This window comes from Cavia porcellus, unplaced genomic scaffold (genome assembly GCF_034190915.1).
Source record: "Cavia porcellus strain 051 isolate PalLab524CR breed Dunkin Hartley unplaced genomic scaffold, mCavPor4.1 scaffold_4, whole genome shotgun sequence".
Lineage (NCBI taxonomy): Eukaryota > Metazoa > Chordata > Mammalia > Rodentia > Caviidae > Cavia > Cavia porcellus.
This window is the reverse complement of record NW_026947487.1, coordinates 69,314,449-69,330,615: the sequence shown is the minus strand read 5'-3', so window position 1 is coordinate 69,330,615 and position 16,167 is coordinate 69,314,449. Positions and strand designations below refer to the sequence as shown.

At 44.3% G+C, this 16,167-nt stretch overlaps 1 protein-coding gene across 1 annotated transcript in view; it reads right to left on the bottom strand.

The window, feature by feature from the left end:
* Window positions 1-16,167, bottom strand: part of Scarb2 (scavenger receptor class B member 2) — a 69,920-nt gene that overhangs the window by 33,654 nt on the left and 20,099 nt on the right. Inside the window, exon 2 of the mRNA XM_063247242.1 lies at window positions 12,923-13,080. Coding sequence (XP_063103312.1) covers window positions 12,923-13,080 — 158 coding nt within the window. The remainder of the gene's footprint in view (window positions 1-12,922; window positions 13,081-16,167) is intronic.

Here is a 16,167-nt window from a genome sequence, read left to right as displayed (position 1 = left end):
GTGGTAGAAGTGAGGTCATCAGGGGTATGTCCTCCAAGGGGTAAAGGAACCCCAGTCCTGCCCTGCCTCCCTGCTTCCAGCTACAGGGAGGTGGACTGCCTGTCCCACCAGGCACTTCCAGCAGTGCTGCACCTCAGAGCCACAGACACAGAAGCAATGAGGCAGCCGACTAGGGACTGAAACCTCCACAATCATGAACCAAAACTGACCATTTCCTCTTTTTAAGTTGATAAAGTTAAGCATTTTCTTACAGATATTACAGAACTGGTACCAAACTGAACTCCGCATCAAGGCTTTGGAAAGCAGTTATTTATTATGTCAGCAGGCTGGTGGGAACTAGTTCCCAGTCACCAGCCCGGGGTCAGTTTTGGGTTTAGCTTATGTAAGTTTTTCAAGCAGGAAGTACAAAAGCTTAAAAGCATGGTGGCTTTTCCTTGGCTCAAGTTAGTCATTACCTTTGTTGGGTAGAAAGTCCTCAGAATATGTTAGAAAAATAGAATACAGTTTTAGGAGGGAAAGCACAGTGCACCTAGATGTGGTCAGACTGACCTAAGTCAGACATCTGTGTAAAGCAACTGGGCTTAGCAGTCCAGCTACATGGTGGGCAGGATACCTTGTCTCAATATAATAGGCTGCTAGTTAGTTTTAAAATTTCAAAATTTCTGTCACACAGAAACAGAAAATATATGGGAAATGAACTCATGGGGAGCAGTCTACAGCCAGATTCCATTCCTCTGGGGTCATCTCTGGGCTGATAAAACTTGTAAAGAAGAATTTATATCCTGCATTTAAGTGGAAAGGAAGGGCAGAGGGAAGAAAGACCATGCGTCTATAAATCCCTTCTTGGCAAACACGTAAGAACACTCAGTGACCTTTCAGTGTTGGCTTTCTTCAGGATTGGAAGAAAGAAAAGAGGAGGCCTTGAGAGAGCACTTGGGCAACATCTGCCGACGGATATAAAAACTTCATTCCCTAAGCACTATAGTCCATCTATCCCCCAGCACAGCCTCAGCCCCATGGCCGGGCAGGGAATGCTGGTGCCACCACCGGTGCTGACAAGGCGCAGTGCCTCCCTGGTCACCACCTTTTATAAGCAGTCCAGCTTAACTTCTCCGACTCCCCTGGCCCCTCTTCTGGACAGGGTCAGGCTGCGTATCCCAGGCTGGACTGGCACCCACATACTCCCTGCCTCAGCTTTTCCTGAATGCTCGGGTTCTAGAAGCATGCTGCCACGTCTGGGCTGGGAGATTTTTCTCTATTTTTCTAACTTTTGAGCAGTTCAAGGTTAAAAAAAAACTATTCCACTAGTGACACTGTTTCTATTCTATGAAAAATACCTTTCAAGCTACCAGTCCAAAAGACAACCATCAAGGAAGAGTGATCCAGACATGGAACAGGGGAGAGGCTCTCCCATAATCATGCAAACAGTAGTCATGGAGCTTTAAATTTTTTAATCATGTCTTCAACATTTAATATTTTTATACAATCTGTCTCAGAGATAAGTTAAGACTAAGAGAACAAAATTTAAAAATTTAAGTATGGCTCCTACCTTTGCTAAATGGCAAGAAAGATAATTAGAACTTTTAAGAATTTAAATATGACAGGATAGCTAAGATATTACATAGCTAGTTTCTCTTAGTTCACTGAAAAGAAAATTTTGTGCTAATCCTGTTTGGACAAGATATCCTGCCTGCATCTTACACTATGAATAACTACGACAATCAGACAACAACAGGCAATGTATTAACATTACAACTGTCCTACTAACCTGTTTTGAAACTTAGCTTCATTGTTATGTCTTTTTTTCTCTTTAAAAGTAAAATAAATTAACTATGAAAAAACAGGGCGATAAGAGACTAAACATGACTATCAAATTTCCTTTTTAAATTGACATATAATAATTGACACATATTTATGGGGGCACAGTGTGGTTCCACATTACATACAGGGTGTCATAATCAGGCGAGGCTAATTACTTATCTGCAGCCAGTGATTGGAAACATTTATCCTTTCTTAGTGCTGGGGAACATTCCCAGTGCTCTCTACTGTATATATTTCAGAACAACTATTCTGAAATACCCAATCTGCCATCTAACATTAGAAGTGACTGGCTCCCATCCACTGCTCCCTTGTTCCCAGTGTCCCTCCTCTCTGTCCCCTCCCCTGGACATTTCCCAGGCTCTGGTCATCTCTGTTCCACTCTCAACTTCTGTGATACCAACTTTTTTGGATTCCTTACATGACTTATTTGACTTCATGTAATGTCCTCCAGTAACATCCACGCTGCCACAAACAACAGGATTTCATTTGTTTTTAGGGCTCAGTGATCTGAGGTCTGGGTGAGTGTGTGTAATGCTGTTCCTTTCCTTCCTTCTCTCACTTTCCCCCTCTCTCTTCCTCTCCCTTCCTCTCCCTGCTGACTGTCTTTCTTCAGTACTGATGATTGAGCACAGGGCCTTCACACTGAGGTATATCCTCAGCCTTCTTTTAATCTTTATGTTGCCCAGGCTGGGCTCAAACTTTGGATACTTTTGCCTCAGCCTTCCAGAGGGCTGAGATTACAGGGCCATGCCACCATCCCCACATCTACATTGCATTTCCTCTGTACATTCATCTGTCACTTGCCACCTGCTGGATTCTATATCTTAGCTACTGTGAATACTGCTAACACAAAAATGCAAGTGCAGATTCTAATTGGCATATGGATTTTCACCTCCTTTGGGTACATACCCAGGAGTAGGACTGCCAGATCACAGGGAGCTCTATTTTTAATGTTTTGGCTGGGGATATAGCTCAGTGGCACAGTGCCTGCCTGGCAAGTACGAGGTCGTGAGTTTGCTTGCCAGTGGAGAAAAAAATTAATATATCCGATATTTTTAACTTTTTATGCAAGTTTTTTTTCCTTCCGGTACCAGGGATCAAACTCACGACCTCGTACTTACAAGGCAAGTGCTTGAGTTGCTGAGCTAAATCCCCAGCAGATATTTATAACTTTTTGAGGAACATCCATACTGTTTCCTAAAATAATGGCACTAATTTACATTCCACCAACAATTTATGAATGTAAGAGTAGGACTTTTAAGGTCAAAAATGATAGAAACTTTATGAAGGACTACATTTGACTACATCTAGATCTTAAAAATTAAAAAGGCAAGAAGGGGAACCTCCCCACATGTGACAAGTGGTGTAACATATAAAAAGATCACAGAGTGGCAGAGGCAGTGAAACCAGGGATGAGAGCAGTTTTCCTTCTTGTACTTTACTGCACCCTCACGTTTATCTCTAGTGAATGTGCATGTGCACACATATATAGAGATGTGTATCTTTCCTAATACAAAATATAGATTATCTTTTTAAAGATAATGGTATACAGTCGGTTAACATTTCCTAACCCAGTAAACTTGAGTAATTTTTTTAAAAATCTGCTTAACATACATCATTTTTTTCTTCCTATGAAACCTAAAGAAAAAATGAACAACACAAAAAGCAAAACTGAGACTCCAAACGAAGGTAGATAATGAGGTATTGTAAAATTAACTGATACTTAAAAGTTGTTGAAAAAAAGCCTTGGGCAATTTTAAAAAACAAAACAAAACCCTGAAATGTTAAACACTAAGAAAAACAAAAAAAGTGAATCTGGGACAATTGGGATGGCCACAGATCCCCAGAACTTGGCCTATGTAGGCAGCAGGAGCCAAGCAAAGGCGCCTTGGCAACTCAGGGCCCTATTCAGGGACTACTTGGAGTGCTCGTCTCAGCTCTGCAAAACTGGGCTGGCTGGTTTTGAACAGCAAGAGGGCGGTGCTCACCTTTGCCACAGAAGCCACACCATGAACCAGACCTCAGCAATCACTGGGCGATGGGCTACGGGAGGAGGCCAGAGGCCAGGGCCTTTGCAGCCCTGGCCTCTCCTCACTCCGACCCAACCCCCGGGGGTGGCCACTCACACCATTCCCCTCAGCACCCTTGCAGGCACCACTGGAATGTCCAGTCTGTCTTGGGACCTAAAAATAGCATGACTCAATCATGAGTGTCAGAAAACAGATCCATTAACAATGGCAAAAGTCAAATACAGAGGCCAGCAGGCTTCTGGAGAGGTCAGGTGTCTTTCTGAAAAGCCAGGGTTTTTTTTTTCTGTAACCCTGGATCCCATGGTCCCTCAACCCAGCTGGAACTCTGGGCAGTCTGCATGGTGCTTGTCTCACCCTGACAAGCCACCCATCTTCAAGACTTGGAGTTTGTCTCTGGAGCCTGTCCTTGGTTGTCCCTAATGGAGCCCAGCTAAGATACCTGTACCCCGTGTTTTTCTGTTTTGCCTTTGTTTTATTTTGTTTTTGTTTGTTCGTTTGTTTTTGAGACTGTGTCTCACTATATGGTCCAGGAAGCACTGAACTCACCATGTTGGGCAGGGTGGCTTTGAACTCTCGGTGATCCTCCTGCCTCAGCCTCCTGAGTATTGGGATTACATGGTGCACCACTACTCCTGGCATGTGGTTTAAAGTGGCCTTTCCATGTGTTCTATGTACCTAAGCATGCTTCAGGGCCTCACTGTACACACGCTCCTTACTGAATGGTCAGTGATAAAAGAACTGGGCTCCTGCTCCTCGTGCACCCTCATGCTCTGAGAGGAAGGAAGACAGACAACCATTAGAAGGCGCACAGCTGTTGCAGACCAGCAGTTGGGAGAGGCAGATCAGAGCTGAGAGATGCAGAGAAAACGGCAGGGTGGGGACGACCTTGATCCAGGCGACTGCAGGACACTAGCGTGGTCATGTTGGGGGCTCACAAATAACTGGGGTGCAGTTAGGAGCCACAAGTGACCAGTGGCCCTGAACACGTTTGGAATGTAAAGTGCACGTGAGATTTCAGAGACTTAGTGAGAAAAATGCATGAAAAGTAATACAGTATTCTGAGTAGCATAATGCTGAAATTATACTGTTTTGGATCTTAGTGCATTAAAAAGTATTAAAATTAATTTTACATTTATCACAGTCATATCCTCAGTTTTTAATGACTGTTACTATTTTTTAAATTTTCACATGGGGCTGGGGATTTAGCTCAGCGGCATAAGCGCCTGCCTTGCAAGCAGGCAGTCGTGAGTTCGATCCCTGGTACTGATAAAAATGAAAAAGACAAAAAATAAATAAATAAATAAATTTTCACATAGTGTTACTGGAAGGCGGTGGTTGTGCCTCATGGTGACAAAAAACAAAACCCTGGCCAGAAGGGTAGGATGCAAGCAAATTTCCTTAAAAGATATAAAGGCAAGAAGGTAAAGGGTATGCATGCATCATGTAATATGATGTCAGGAATTGTTTCAGAAGATACCTACAAGGAGAATGGTGGGTCGGATGCAATTTTTTTTTTAACAATCTGTTTCCCGATTTCCACAGTAGTTACATCAGTTTACACTTCTACCAACAATGAAAGTTATTTTCCTCCTGCAACCTCACCAGCATTTGTTAGCATTTGACTTCTTGAAAACAGCCATTCTTTTGGGAGAGAAATGAGATATCAGTATTGTTTGAATCTGCTCATCTCGAATGGCCGACTATGCTTAACATTTTCTCATTTATGTTTCTTCATCTGAGAAGTGTTTGATTCGTTTCAGATGCACATTTGTTGAGTGGGCTTTAAATCTGAGGGGTGTAATTATTTTGAGTTCTTTATATAGTCTACATCAGTGGTGGCAAACCTATGGGATGCCTGTTACTTGTTTTTTTCTTTTATGACAAAAGATGATAATGTTTGAGTTGCTTTTTTCTAAACTAAAACCTCAGTAAGTGTAGTTACAGTGTTGGCGCTTTGCGGTAAATAGTCAGTTGTGGGTTGCAGTTTGGGATTTCACCACTACAAGATTCCCCATCACCAGTGTAAGTATCAGCCCTTTGTCTAAGGAGCACCTGGCAAAACTTCTTTCCTTCTCTGTAGGCTGTCTCTTCACTGTTGGGTATTTCCTTTGCAGTGCAGAGCCTTTTAATCTGCTGTGATTCCATTTTTTGATTCTTAGTATTATTTCTTGTGCAGGGTTTTGTTCATAAAGTTTTTGTCTGTCTTCAAGAGTTTACCTTTGTCTTTCAGCAGATAGTTTCAACTTTAATATGTAGATCTCCCATCAATTTTGATTTTCATCAGAGCATGGGGAGAGACACCGATCTCAGTTGTCTTCAGCATGTGTATGGGCCAGTTTCCTTGGCACTATTGTTAAAGAGGCTAGCTTTCCTCCAGCCAAGAAAGTCAAAAATAAGGTAGCTGAGTGTGCCTGGTGTTTTCCCTACATCCTGCATTCTGTTCCACTGATCCACAACTCTTGTTGTTTTTTCCAATATCATGCTGATTTTATCACAGTAGCTTTGCAGTATAACTTGAAGTCAAGGATTGTGATGTCTCCTGCCTTGCCCTTGATGCCCAGAATTGCTTTTGCTATTCTAGGTCTCTTCTGGACCCATATGAATTTTAGAAATATTCTCTCCAATTCTGTGAGGAATGCTGCTGGTAGTTTGAGTGGGATTATGCTAAATCTGTATAAATTTTGGAAGTATGGCCAATTTGACTATATTGATTCTGCCTATCCAGAAGCAAGAGACAGCATTTTATTTTCTGATGTCTTCAATTCCCTTTTTTAGAATACTGCAGACATAATTGTAGAGGTTTCTCACTTCCTTGGTTATTTCCTAAGCATTTTATTTTTTGATGCTATTGTGGAAAGTATTGTTTCCCTAATTTCTCTCTTGTGAGTTTATTACTGGTGTACAGGAATGCTACCGATTTTGTGCGTTGATTTTGTATCCTGCTATGCCTCTGAGTTTGGTTATTTTGAGAGTCTTTTGGTGGAGCTTTTGGTGTCTTCTGTGCAAGGAGCATGTCATCCATAAATGACAATTTAACTTTTTTCCTATATAAGTCCCTTTTATGTCTTTTTTTCCCGATTGGTTTGGTTAACATTTTGAGAACTACGATGAACAACAGTGGTAATACTGGACATCCATCTTCTATCTGATATTGGACAGAAAGCTTTCACCTTCTCTTCGATTAATAAGATATTGATCATTGATTTGTCATGATGGTTATTATCAAGTAGAAATAAAGATCTTCTGTACCTATTTTCTTCAGTTTTTTTTCTTCACAGCTTTTATCAAGAATGAATGTTAAGATTTTCTCAAAATCTTTTTCTATGTCTATTGAGATGATCATGTGTCTTTGTCTTTGCTTCTATTAATGTAGTGTATTACATTTATTGATTTGTGTGTGTTGATTCTGGGAACTAATTTCTTCCTTTCTTCTATAACCTACTGATTATCCAAGGGGGTATTGTTTAATTTTCAGGTGTTTGCATAGTTTCTGTGGTTCCTTTCATCACTCATATCTAGTTTCATTCCACAATGATCTGATAATATACATGGGATGGAATTTTGATTGATTTGCATTTACTTATCCAAGCTTTATGGGCTAGTACGTGGTCTAAAGAAAGTCCAGTGTGGTGGAGTAGTTGGCTTTTGAAGGCATATTTTTCTGGGCATTCGTGTCTGCTGTTCATACTTTCAATACAATTTTTTAACTTTTTTTGAGACAGGGTCTTGTTATGTAGGCCCTGGGTCTCAATCTCAAACCACTCAGTGGGTTACTTTCTAGTGTGTTCTCTGACTGCAGTTGTCTTGTGTGATTGTCTCTCACCCAGTCTCTGGGAGAGTAAAATATTGTGAGCCCTAAAGTGAAGCTGTCCTGAAGCTGTTTTGAGACCTGAGTTCAAACAAACAGTTCCCCAGAATGGTATCTGATCAATCACCCTTTCCAGGGACATGGCAGAGAAGAGACACGGACAGAGCCACTCACCAGCTGCTGCTTATCAAAGGACTCCCATTGTTCCTTCTGTCTCACTAAATCACAGCAACTGCTGGTCCATTCTGCCACCACATTTCTCCGCGAGTGTCCCTAAGGTCCCCAGCATTTGTTTCATCTTTATAATGTAGTTTGGTTTCCTCCCATGAGCTGCAAGAAGGACCAAGGAGAAGGTACAGACTGTCTTTTTCCTTTATGTTGTGCTGGGTGTCTTCGATTTCTCTGTAGCTTCTAATTTTCCAGTCAGACCTTTCTTGATTCCAGGGAATCTACTTCTCTTTTACCCTTCCCCAAGCTGTTATTTTCCAGTGTCTGTATTTCAGATCTCAGAGGAGCTGAATTGCTGCTCACTACTCTCTTATTTTTTCTGACTCTGGTTTATCACTTGTAATTGGTCAATAGGGTCCTTAGTTACTTTTTCTTCATTGTTGAAATACCTGATACCCAAAGTGAAGCAAGGGAAGGTTTATTTCTTAGTTTTGGAAGTTTCTCCAAGGCAGGATGGCAATGGCTGAAGCAGCCGTTCATGGCCACCCCAAACAGCAAAGCACAATCCAGGCAAGAGCAAGAGAGACACAGTTTCTTCCGGCCCTTGCACTGCATGCTGGCTCCACCCCTGGGCAGGGGCAGCACTGACACCACCAATCCCAGCCCAGACAACAAACCAGTCACGAACACCAGACTCAGCCTTGTCCATGATTGCGTGAGGCTTGGGAGCCATCAGAACACAAACTATAACAGGTCCCAGTACGGTTTTGAGCAGAAAGTCAGAGTGGAAGTAAACAGTGTCGGAAAGTATAGCCTTGACCCACCTCCTCTTGGAGTGCTGGGTGAACACCCATTTGCAATACCACGGTGCCTTGGTCATGTCTCACAGGGACAAAGAATGAAAAGGCAGACAAAAGAGGTAGAGCCCGAGCAAGTTCACTTAAAAGATAGAAAGGCAAAAAGTAAAAGATACAAAGGTGAGGAAGTAAAGCTCCTACTTGCCAGGATGGAGTTCTGGGCAAGTTACCTAGCAAGGCGCCTTCAGGAGTTTTTAAGAGTCTAATAGCGAGCTTGGGCTGCTGTGTAAACAATGTAATCTCCACCCTTTCTTTAGAAGGCCACATATTTTTTAGGGTCCAGTCTATTCAGTGTTCAGACAGTGCCAGCAGGGCCCATGTGTCCTTGAGCACTGCCTGATCATGCCCTGGGGAAGCCCAGGCAGCTGAAGGACACCTGGCAGGTGTTTTCTGTAAGATCTCGAGAGCATTGTGACTTAGAAGACTCAATTCTGGGGTTTCTGACTCCATGTGGGAGCTGCTATCCTTACTGCCTAATAGAATTTTAACTCCTGTTTAACCAATTCCTGTTACAGTAGAGTCTTGCTAAACTGCCCAGGCTGGGCTTGGACTTACGATTCTCCTATCTTGGCCTCCTAGAGTGTTAGCATTACAGGCTTGTAATCTACCATGCTTCACTAAAAAGTTTACTTTAAATATATAAAGTTGCTTTTAAGAAAGAGGACTCGTGGCTGGGGATTTAACTCAGCGGCACAAGCACCTGCCTGGCAAGTGTGAGGTCATGAGTTCAATCCCTGGTCCTTCCCCCTTCTCCTCCCCTGCTAAAAAAAAGACCCAGTAAGAATTTATGTACCTCTAGTGTCAGCTCCTGAGTAGGCTGAGGTGGGAGGGAGGTTGAACTTGAGGAGAGGAGTTTGAGGCACTGTAGCCAGACCCCTGTCTCATACACACATATGTACACACACACACACACACACACACACACACACACACACACAGAGAGAGAAATACATAAAAGTGCTTTCTTAAAGTAAAGTTTATTTATATACACTAGCACCAGGACTTTGGGAGTTGAGCCAGCCTAGGCAACTTTTGAGACACTGTCTCAAAATAAAAATTTTAAAAAGGCTAGGGCTGTAGCACAGTACAGAGGCTGAGTAGCCCTATTTTTAAAAAAAATTTACATTTCTTTTATAATTCTGAGTGTTGACTTAGCTTAAATAGATTAAATAAATCCTCTATGACTAACAGTAATAGCATACCCTTAGCTATCTTTGATCATGAGTTATGCAACAGAACTTATATTTGTGTCCCAATTTCATAGATAAGGAACCAAGGCCCAGAGAGCCAGGAGGCTGCAAAGGTGGATTTGAAATGGGTCACCAGGCTCGAAAGGCAGAGCTGGGGCACTTGAGACAGGGGCCAAGAATTTCACCTCAACCCCAGAATGGCACTGACTTACGACTGATGAGTCAGTCAGCAACCACACACGCATTTTCTTTTGCCACTGCTGATTTGTTTTCTGTGTCGAGGCTTGCAGTGGCTTATGGTAGGTAACCTTACTGATATCATGGGGAGCTCTTTACAGAATGACTACTTTTCAGAGATGTCCTCTAGGTGTGGCTAGCTTTTGGCCTTTGGTCTACCCCAGGATCCTGTCACCTCTGTTTATGAGAAAGGAAAATTTACAGCCTTGATCTAGTACCCAGTTCTTTGATAATAGATGGTAGTATTATTTATGACCCCCAGACAATCCAGGTATTGGCATACCAGGAAAACCAATTGACAATGAGGACAACTATGTCACCTTGGCTAAAGCAGTACAATCAGCAATAGCAAAAGCATCAAGCATGAACTGGATAATGACAAACTGTAATAACTACCTCTTTGCTACTTTTAAGCCTAGTTAAAAGATCTATGGTTGGGGTCTGGGGATTTAGCTCAGCGGCATAAGCACCTGCCTTGCAAGCAGGCGGCCGTGAGTTCGATCCCCAGTACCGGTAAAAATGAAAAAGACAAAAAAAAAAAAAAAAAAAAAAAGATCTATGGTTATAGAACAAATTCTAAGATAAATCAGATCATGATAAACCGTAAATATCTATTCAAAGCAGTTTTGCCCCCTTTCTCTATAGAGCAATATTCAGCCATAGTAAGCCACAGTAAACTACCTACAAATTCATAAGGGTTAAATGATAAAAAACAAAAACTATGAAAATTAAGCAATGGAAGATGTGAAGAAGGTGGTAAGACGGATGTAAAAGGTCCTATTAAGGAGTAAAGGGGAATCGGTAGTACTAGATAATAACAGAAAAAACAAGTAGAAAAAAGATAAATAACAGAGAGCAGAGACTGAACTAGTGCAAAAGAAAAAAGTACTAAGGGAACAACTTGAAAGACAGATAGCAAGAAAGGAGAGAAGAAAAGCAGGTCTTATTCAAGTAAATAAATGAACATTTTAAAAAGAGGAGAACAAGAGAATGGCGATACGATTTCAAACTCCACCAAAAGTAGAAGTCAAATACATACCAGTAGGGAAGCAAAGAAAAAAAAATTGGGATAAATGGAAGGAAAGGGAAAAGATTAAAGTCCCTATGTATTTGCAGAAGTGTTCTCTTCCGGGTGCAGTCTTCCACCTTTGAAGTCACAAACCTTTTCACCCCTCTTAGTCTGGGACTTGTGTGGAGGTTTCTCAGTTCAAGAAGACCCCTCGCCGTAAACCCTTGTTTGTGGCAACTGTCCTAGCTGGAGCCCAGAAAAGGTGCGGGCACTGGTGGTGTGGATTCTTGCTGATGGGACACCCGCATTCTGCACTGGTACCTGATGTTTATTCTGGGGACCACGAGAGCAGCTCCAGGCACCAAGTGGAGGCTCCAGTCACCTTGAGCACCTCAGGAGACCCAGGTGCGCCCAGGACTAGCATGAGGAGATTTCAGCAGGCAGGTGAGGGCACAGGGCACTGGGTGTTGTCTCATGGACATCCCAGGCACAGGATGCAAGTCAGCAGACCTTTGGGCCTTGCTGCTGAGCAGGCAGAGGGCCGACTCCGGGTATGCACAGCTAGTGCTGTGTGGGTGCTCCCACAAGTCAAGGCACCAGGTAGAGCCTCACGTCGATCTGGAGCTCGCTGTAGAAGCCCAAGCTGCCCTGGACTGGTGAGAGCCTTCGAAGTCTCCAGCTGCTCTGTGAGTGATGTGGGGCCACAGGAGCTGGGTGTGGATTCAGGGGTCGCCAGGGTGCTGAGTACGGGTTCAAACCAGACCAGTGTGTTAGTGAATGTCCTAGCTGGCGTGGGACAAATGTGAGGCCCTCGGCGGTGACTCTGGAGTGCCCTGGATCCACTATTGATGATCCTGACACAGGCAGCGTGTTCACTCTACGGTGACTCTCCAGAAACCCCTGCTGTGGCCACTATGCCATGGGGTGCAGGCAGCTCTTAGGAAAAACAGTGTACTGGTTCATCCTCCAGGAGTCTGAGCTTGGGTCTGTATGGAGGGAGCCGAGCTTGCCCCTGAACCCCCAACTCCTGTGTGTGCCAGCAAAAAAGGCCGCCGGGCTGCACCCACTCAACATTTGGAAAAGGGTTCAGGGCCCCAAGCTTTCATGGGAAACGAGACTCCAGCAGCCACGCAGAAGCAGCCACACACGCTGGAGCCAGAGAGCAACTCAGGAGGGACAGACACAAGGCCCCTGACACTCCCCCTCCCTGACAGTCACTGCACAGGGAGGTCAGCAACAGTAAAATGCTCTGGCCTGAAGGTCCCAGAGGCCTCCTCAGCTCACCTCTTTAACAATCGCTTAGAAATGGGTGTAGCAGCTCAGGCCTATAGACTCAGCACCCAGGAGGCTGAGACAGGATGATCACCAAGAGTTCAAGGCCAGCCTGAACTAGCGTTTAGAGCACCTTGCCTTCCTCTCCAAATCTAAGGCCTGCCTCTTCCTTCTTTGGTTGCCTCTGGCACCCAGCATGATGGGGTTAGACAGCAGTGGAGAAGAAACGGAAAGGGATCTCACAAACAGTGAATTCCAGGAGCTGGTTTAAAAGTATGTGAGGGAGGGAAAGGGGCAGGCCCTAAGAGGGTACAGCATCACTAGAGTATCAAGGGGTGACCTTGAAAGGCCAGCATGGGAATAGCTTTTCGTGGCTTCATCAACACAGCCGGTCCTTCTCCGGGGGGGAAGCTGCGGCCCAGCCCTCTGCCCTCGGCAGGGCTGTCACACATGTCGCGGCCCAGCCCCTGCTTTAGCTCCAGCACCTCCAGCTGCCCACACAGACCTGGCAGGCGCACACAGGGACTCACCTGTAGGTGTAGGGCCCCACTTCCTCCAGCAGAGGGCGCTCCCCGCGGAGGATCTCCTCCGGGTTGGTGACGTTGAAGAAGTAGAACTGGGTGTACACGGGCAGCGGCGGACTCTCCCAGGAATGAAAGACCTCGGTGCCGTTCCGCAACACCACGTTCTAGGAGGGAAACCGAGAGGAGACTTAGAGATATAGGGCAGTGGGCTTTGAACAGGGCAAAGGAAGGACGTCACCGGCTCTGAGCTCAGGGCTGTCTTACACCAGCGGGCCTGCTGAGCCACAGGTCTGTAAGTGGGAGTTCATAATAAAGGCAGGGTGCAGAAGTCACTCCGGGCTGGGAACATGGTGCTGCCAGAACTAAATGCCCGACTGACTGCGTTATGTTTGAAGATCACGCTGAAGCTGGGCAGAGTGGTCTGTGCCTGGAATCCTAGCCCTCTGGAAGGCTGAGGCAGGAGGATCTGAAGTTCAGGCCCATACTGGCAATTTAGTGACCCTGTCTCGGAATAAAAAATTAAAAAGGAGGGCTGGGGATTTAGCTCAGCAGCATAAGTGCCTGCCTGGCAAGCGCTAGGTCGTGAGTTCGATCCCGGGTACCAAAAAATAATAATTAAAAAGGAATGGAAATGTAGCTCAGTGTGAAGGCCCTGGGCTTAATCCTCAGTACCAAAAAAAGAGAAAGAAGGAAGACAGAGGAGGAGGAAAAAGTATGTAGATGTGGATCATTTGAAAACACAGGAAGAAGACGGCCACCTACAGGCCAAAAATGGAGCCAACAGAAGATTTTAATTAGCTTTGCCATAAAACAGAGTAAGTGTTCCAAAGAGCTGAGCAGAGTTTGGGGTTTTGTTTGTTTGTTTTTGTTTTGTTAGTTTGTTTCTTTGAGACAGGGTACTGCTATGTAGTGCAGGCTGGCCTTGAACTCACTATGTAACCCTGGCTGACCTCAAATTCGCAGTGATCTTCCTGCCACAGCCTACCAAGTGCTGGGATTACAGGTGTGCGTCACCACATCTGGCTTCGAGGCTGATTTTCTAGATAGCAAAGGACTCTTCAGGAGAACAAAAAAGTACATTGATATTTCAAAATTATTTTCCTTGTGCACAGAGACGGTACAAAACAGGAAAACAACTGCTTAATGTTAGTGTGCTTCAGGTTTTCTGTGTGTGTGTAAAGATTAAAGCATAGTTGAGCCAGGCACAATACATGCCAACATGCCTGCAGTCCTGCTGCTTGGGAGACTGAGGCAGGAGGACTAGAAATCTGAGGCCAGCCTAGACGTTAATCAGACTGTCTCCAAAGGGGTGGGGTGGGGATGTAGCTTAGCATGAACTGGGTTTAGTTCCTAGAGCTTCAGAGACCCAAAACAACCAGGCACAGTGGTGCCTGTCTAACTGGTGAGTTCAAGGCTGGGCTAGACTACAGATCTGTCCCCAAAACTACTCCTATTGCTCCCTGCCTGACACACACACACACAAATAGTAGATAAAACTTCATTTAAAGCACATGACAGGAACTGGAAACTGGCTTGGCCTGTTTGGGAAATCTGGCTCCCTCTCATTTCTCAGGTCAGATCATTTAGTCAATATTTCATAATTATCTCTAATGATGCTTTTGCATTCCAATGGTATTAGGTATGATGATTTTTGTTTGGTTTGGTTTTTTGGTAATGGGGATTGAAGTCATGACCTTACTCTTAAAGGGTGAGCCCTTGAGTTGCTGAGCTAAAGCTCAGCCCTATTCAGTTAATATTTGATGAAGCATTACTATGATTGTTTGGTTGGTTTGTTTTTGGTATGGGGATCAAACTCACAACCCTGCACTTACCAGACAGGTGCTGAGGTGCCTGCTGAGCCCGAAGCATTACTATGAGGACACTGTTGATTCTTATTCTGGCTTCTTAGGGCCTTGTGCAAGAGCTTAGTCTGGAACAATGGCCTCCTATATTTTTTTATTTCACATTATCAACACGTGATCTCAGACTCCTAGCATCCAGAACTTCGAGACAATGAATCCTCTCTCCCTGGCCTCACCCTGCTGCCTCCAGTATGGCCAAGGGTAGAGATGCGGTGGCAGGAGGCTGTGGGAGCTGCAGGGATGCTGCTGCCTTGGTGCCCAGCAGCCTCTGTCAGCTTCCAGAGCCAACACCTTCGCTGGGGAAATGCACCCACCTGGAGCCACCCTGGAGGCCAGCAGCACACTGAGGACAGCACTCTCTAAACATGTGGCATCTGATGACGGACCTACAGACTGCCTGACCTTGGCTGACTAGAGGGCTGCAGTTGTGCAGAGATGGAATGTTGTAGGTTGGGAGGCAAAATTATCTTGGGCTGTATCTCAGGTCCTTCAACAACAGTTTACTTCGACTGTTGTGTCTGGCCTGTCTCATGACTTTCCCTTATTTTTTTTTCAGTACTGAGAACCAAACCTAACATGCATAGAAAACACCTGCCCACCTGGTGCTCTCACAGCATAACTGGACAATGTGTCGATTGTTCTGTGACTGGAAAAGTCCACATAATGTACACAGTGGAGCATGTCACTCAGGAGAGACTGAATCAGCGTTTGTGGTCCATGACTGCTCATATTTGGTTCAGAATAATGGTGCTTATTTCTCCTGCCGCAGGTCCAGTTTGCTTGAGCTATTCAAGCCGTCTGTACTCAGCCTAAGACACACCCTGCCTCCCAATCTTACACATCTGGAGTGAAGCACCAATGTAAGCCACTGAATGTCAGGAGCTGTTTGTTGGCCAGCACTGCAGCAAAAGCCTGACAAACACAAGGCCCAAAATTAATACGCAGAATCCTAGTAACCAGTAGTTCTAACATTCCTTAATCTGCTAATGGGGAAAAAAATTTATATTTTCAAAGTAGAAATTGTTGCAGGCATAAGAAGAATAAAAACACAGACCAAAGGCAAACCCCAAACATGAACAGGGACTCACTTCCAGTACTGGGAAATTTATTTATTGCAGTACTCTTTTTATTTTTTGTTTTGAGACAGTGTTGCTAAGGCTGGTCTTGAACTCTGATTTTCCTGCCTCAGCTCTCAAATAGTTAGAATTATTAGTGTGTCATTAGTGTTAGGAATTTAGGTCACTTTTTGTCCAACCTGATGAGATTCTGTACTTTCTAACTTTTAAAATAGTGAGTAAAAAAATTAATATTGAGAAGGGCTTTTGAGAAAAAAATCAAGAAAGGAAAATGGGTCTACAGATCCACCATCAGGCTGCGAGAATTCCCCAA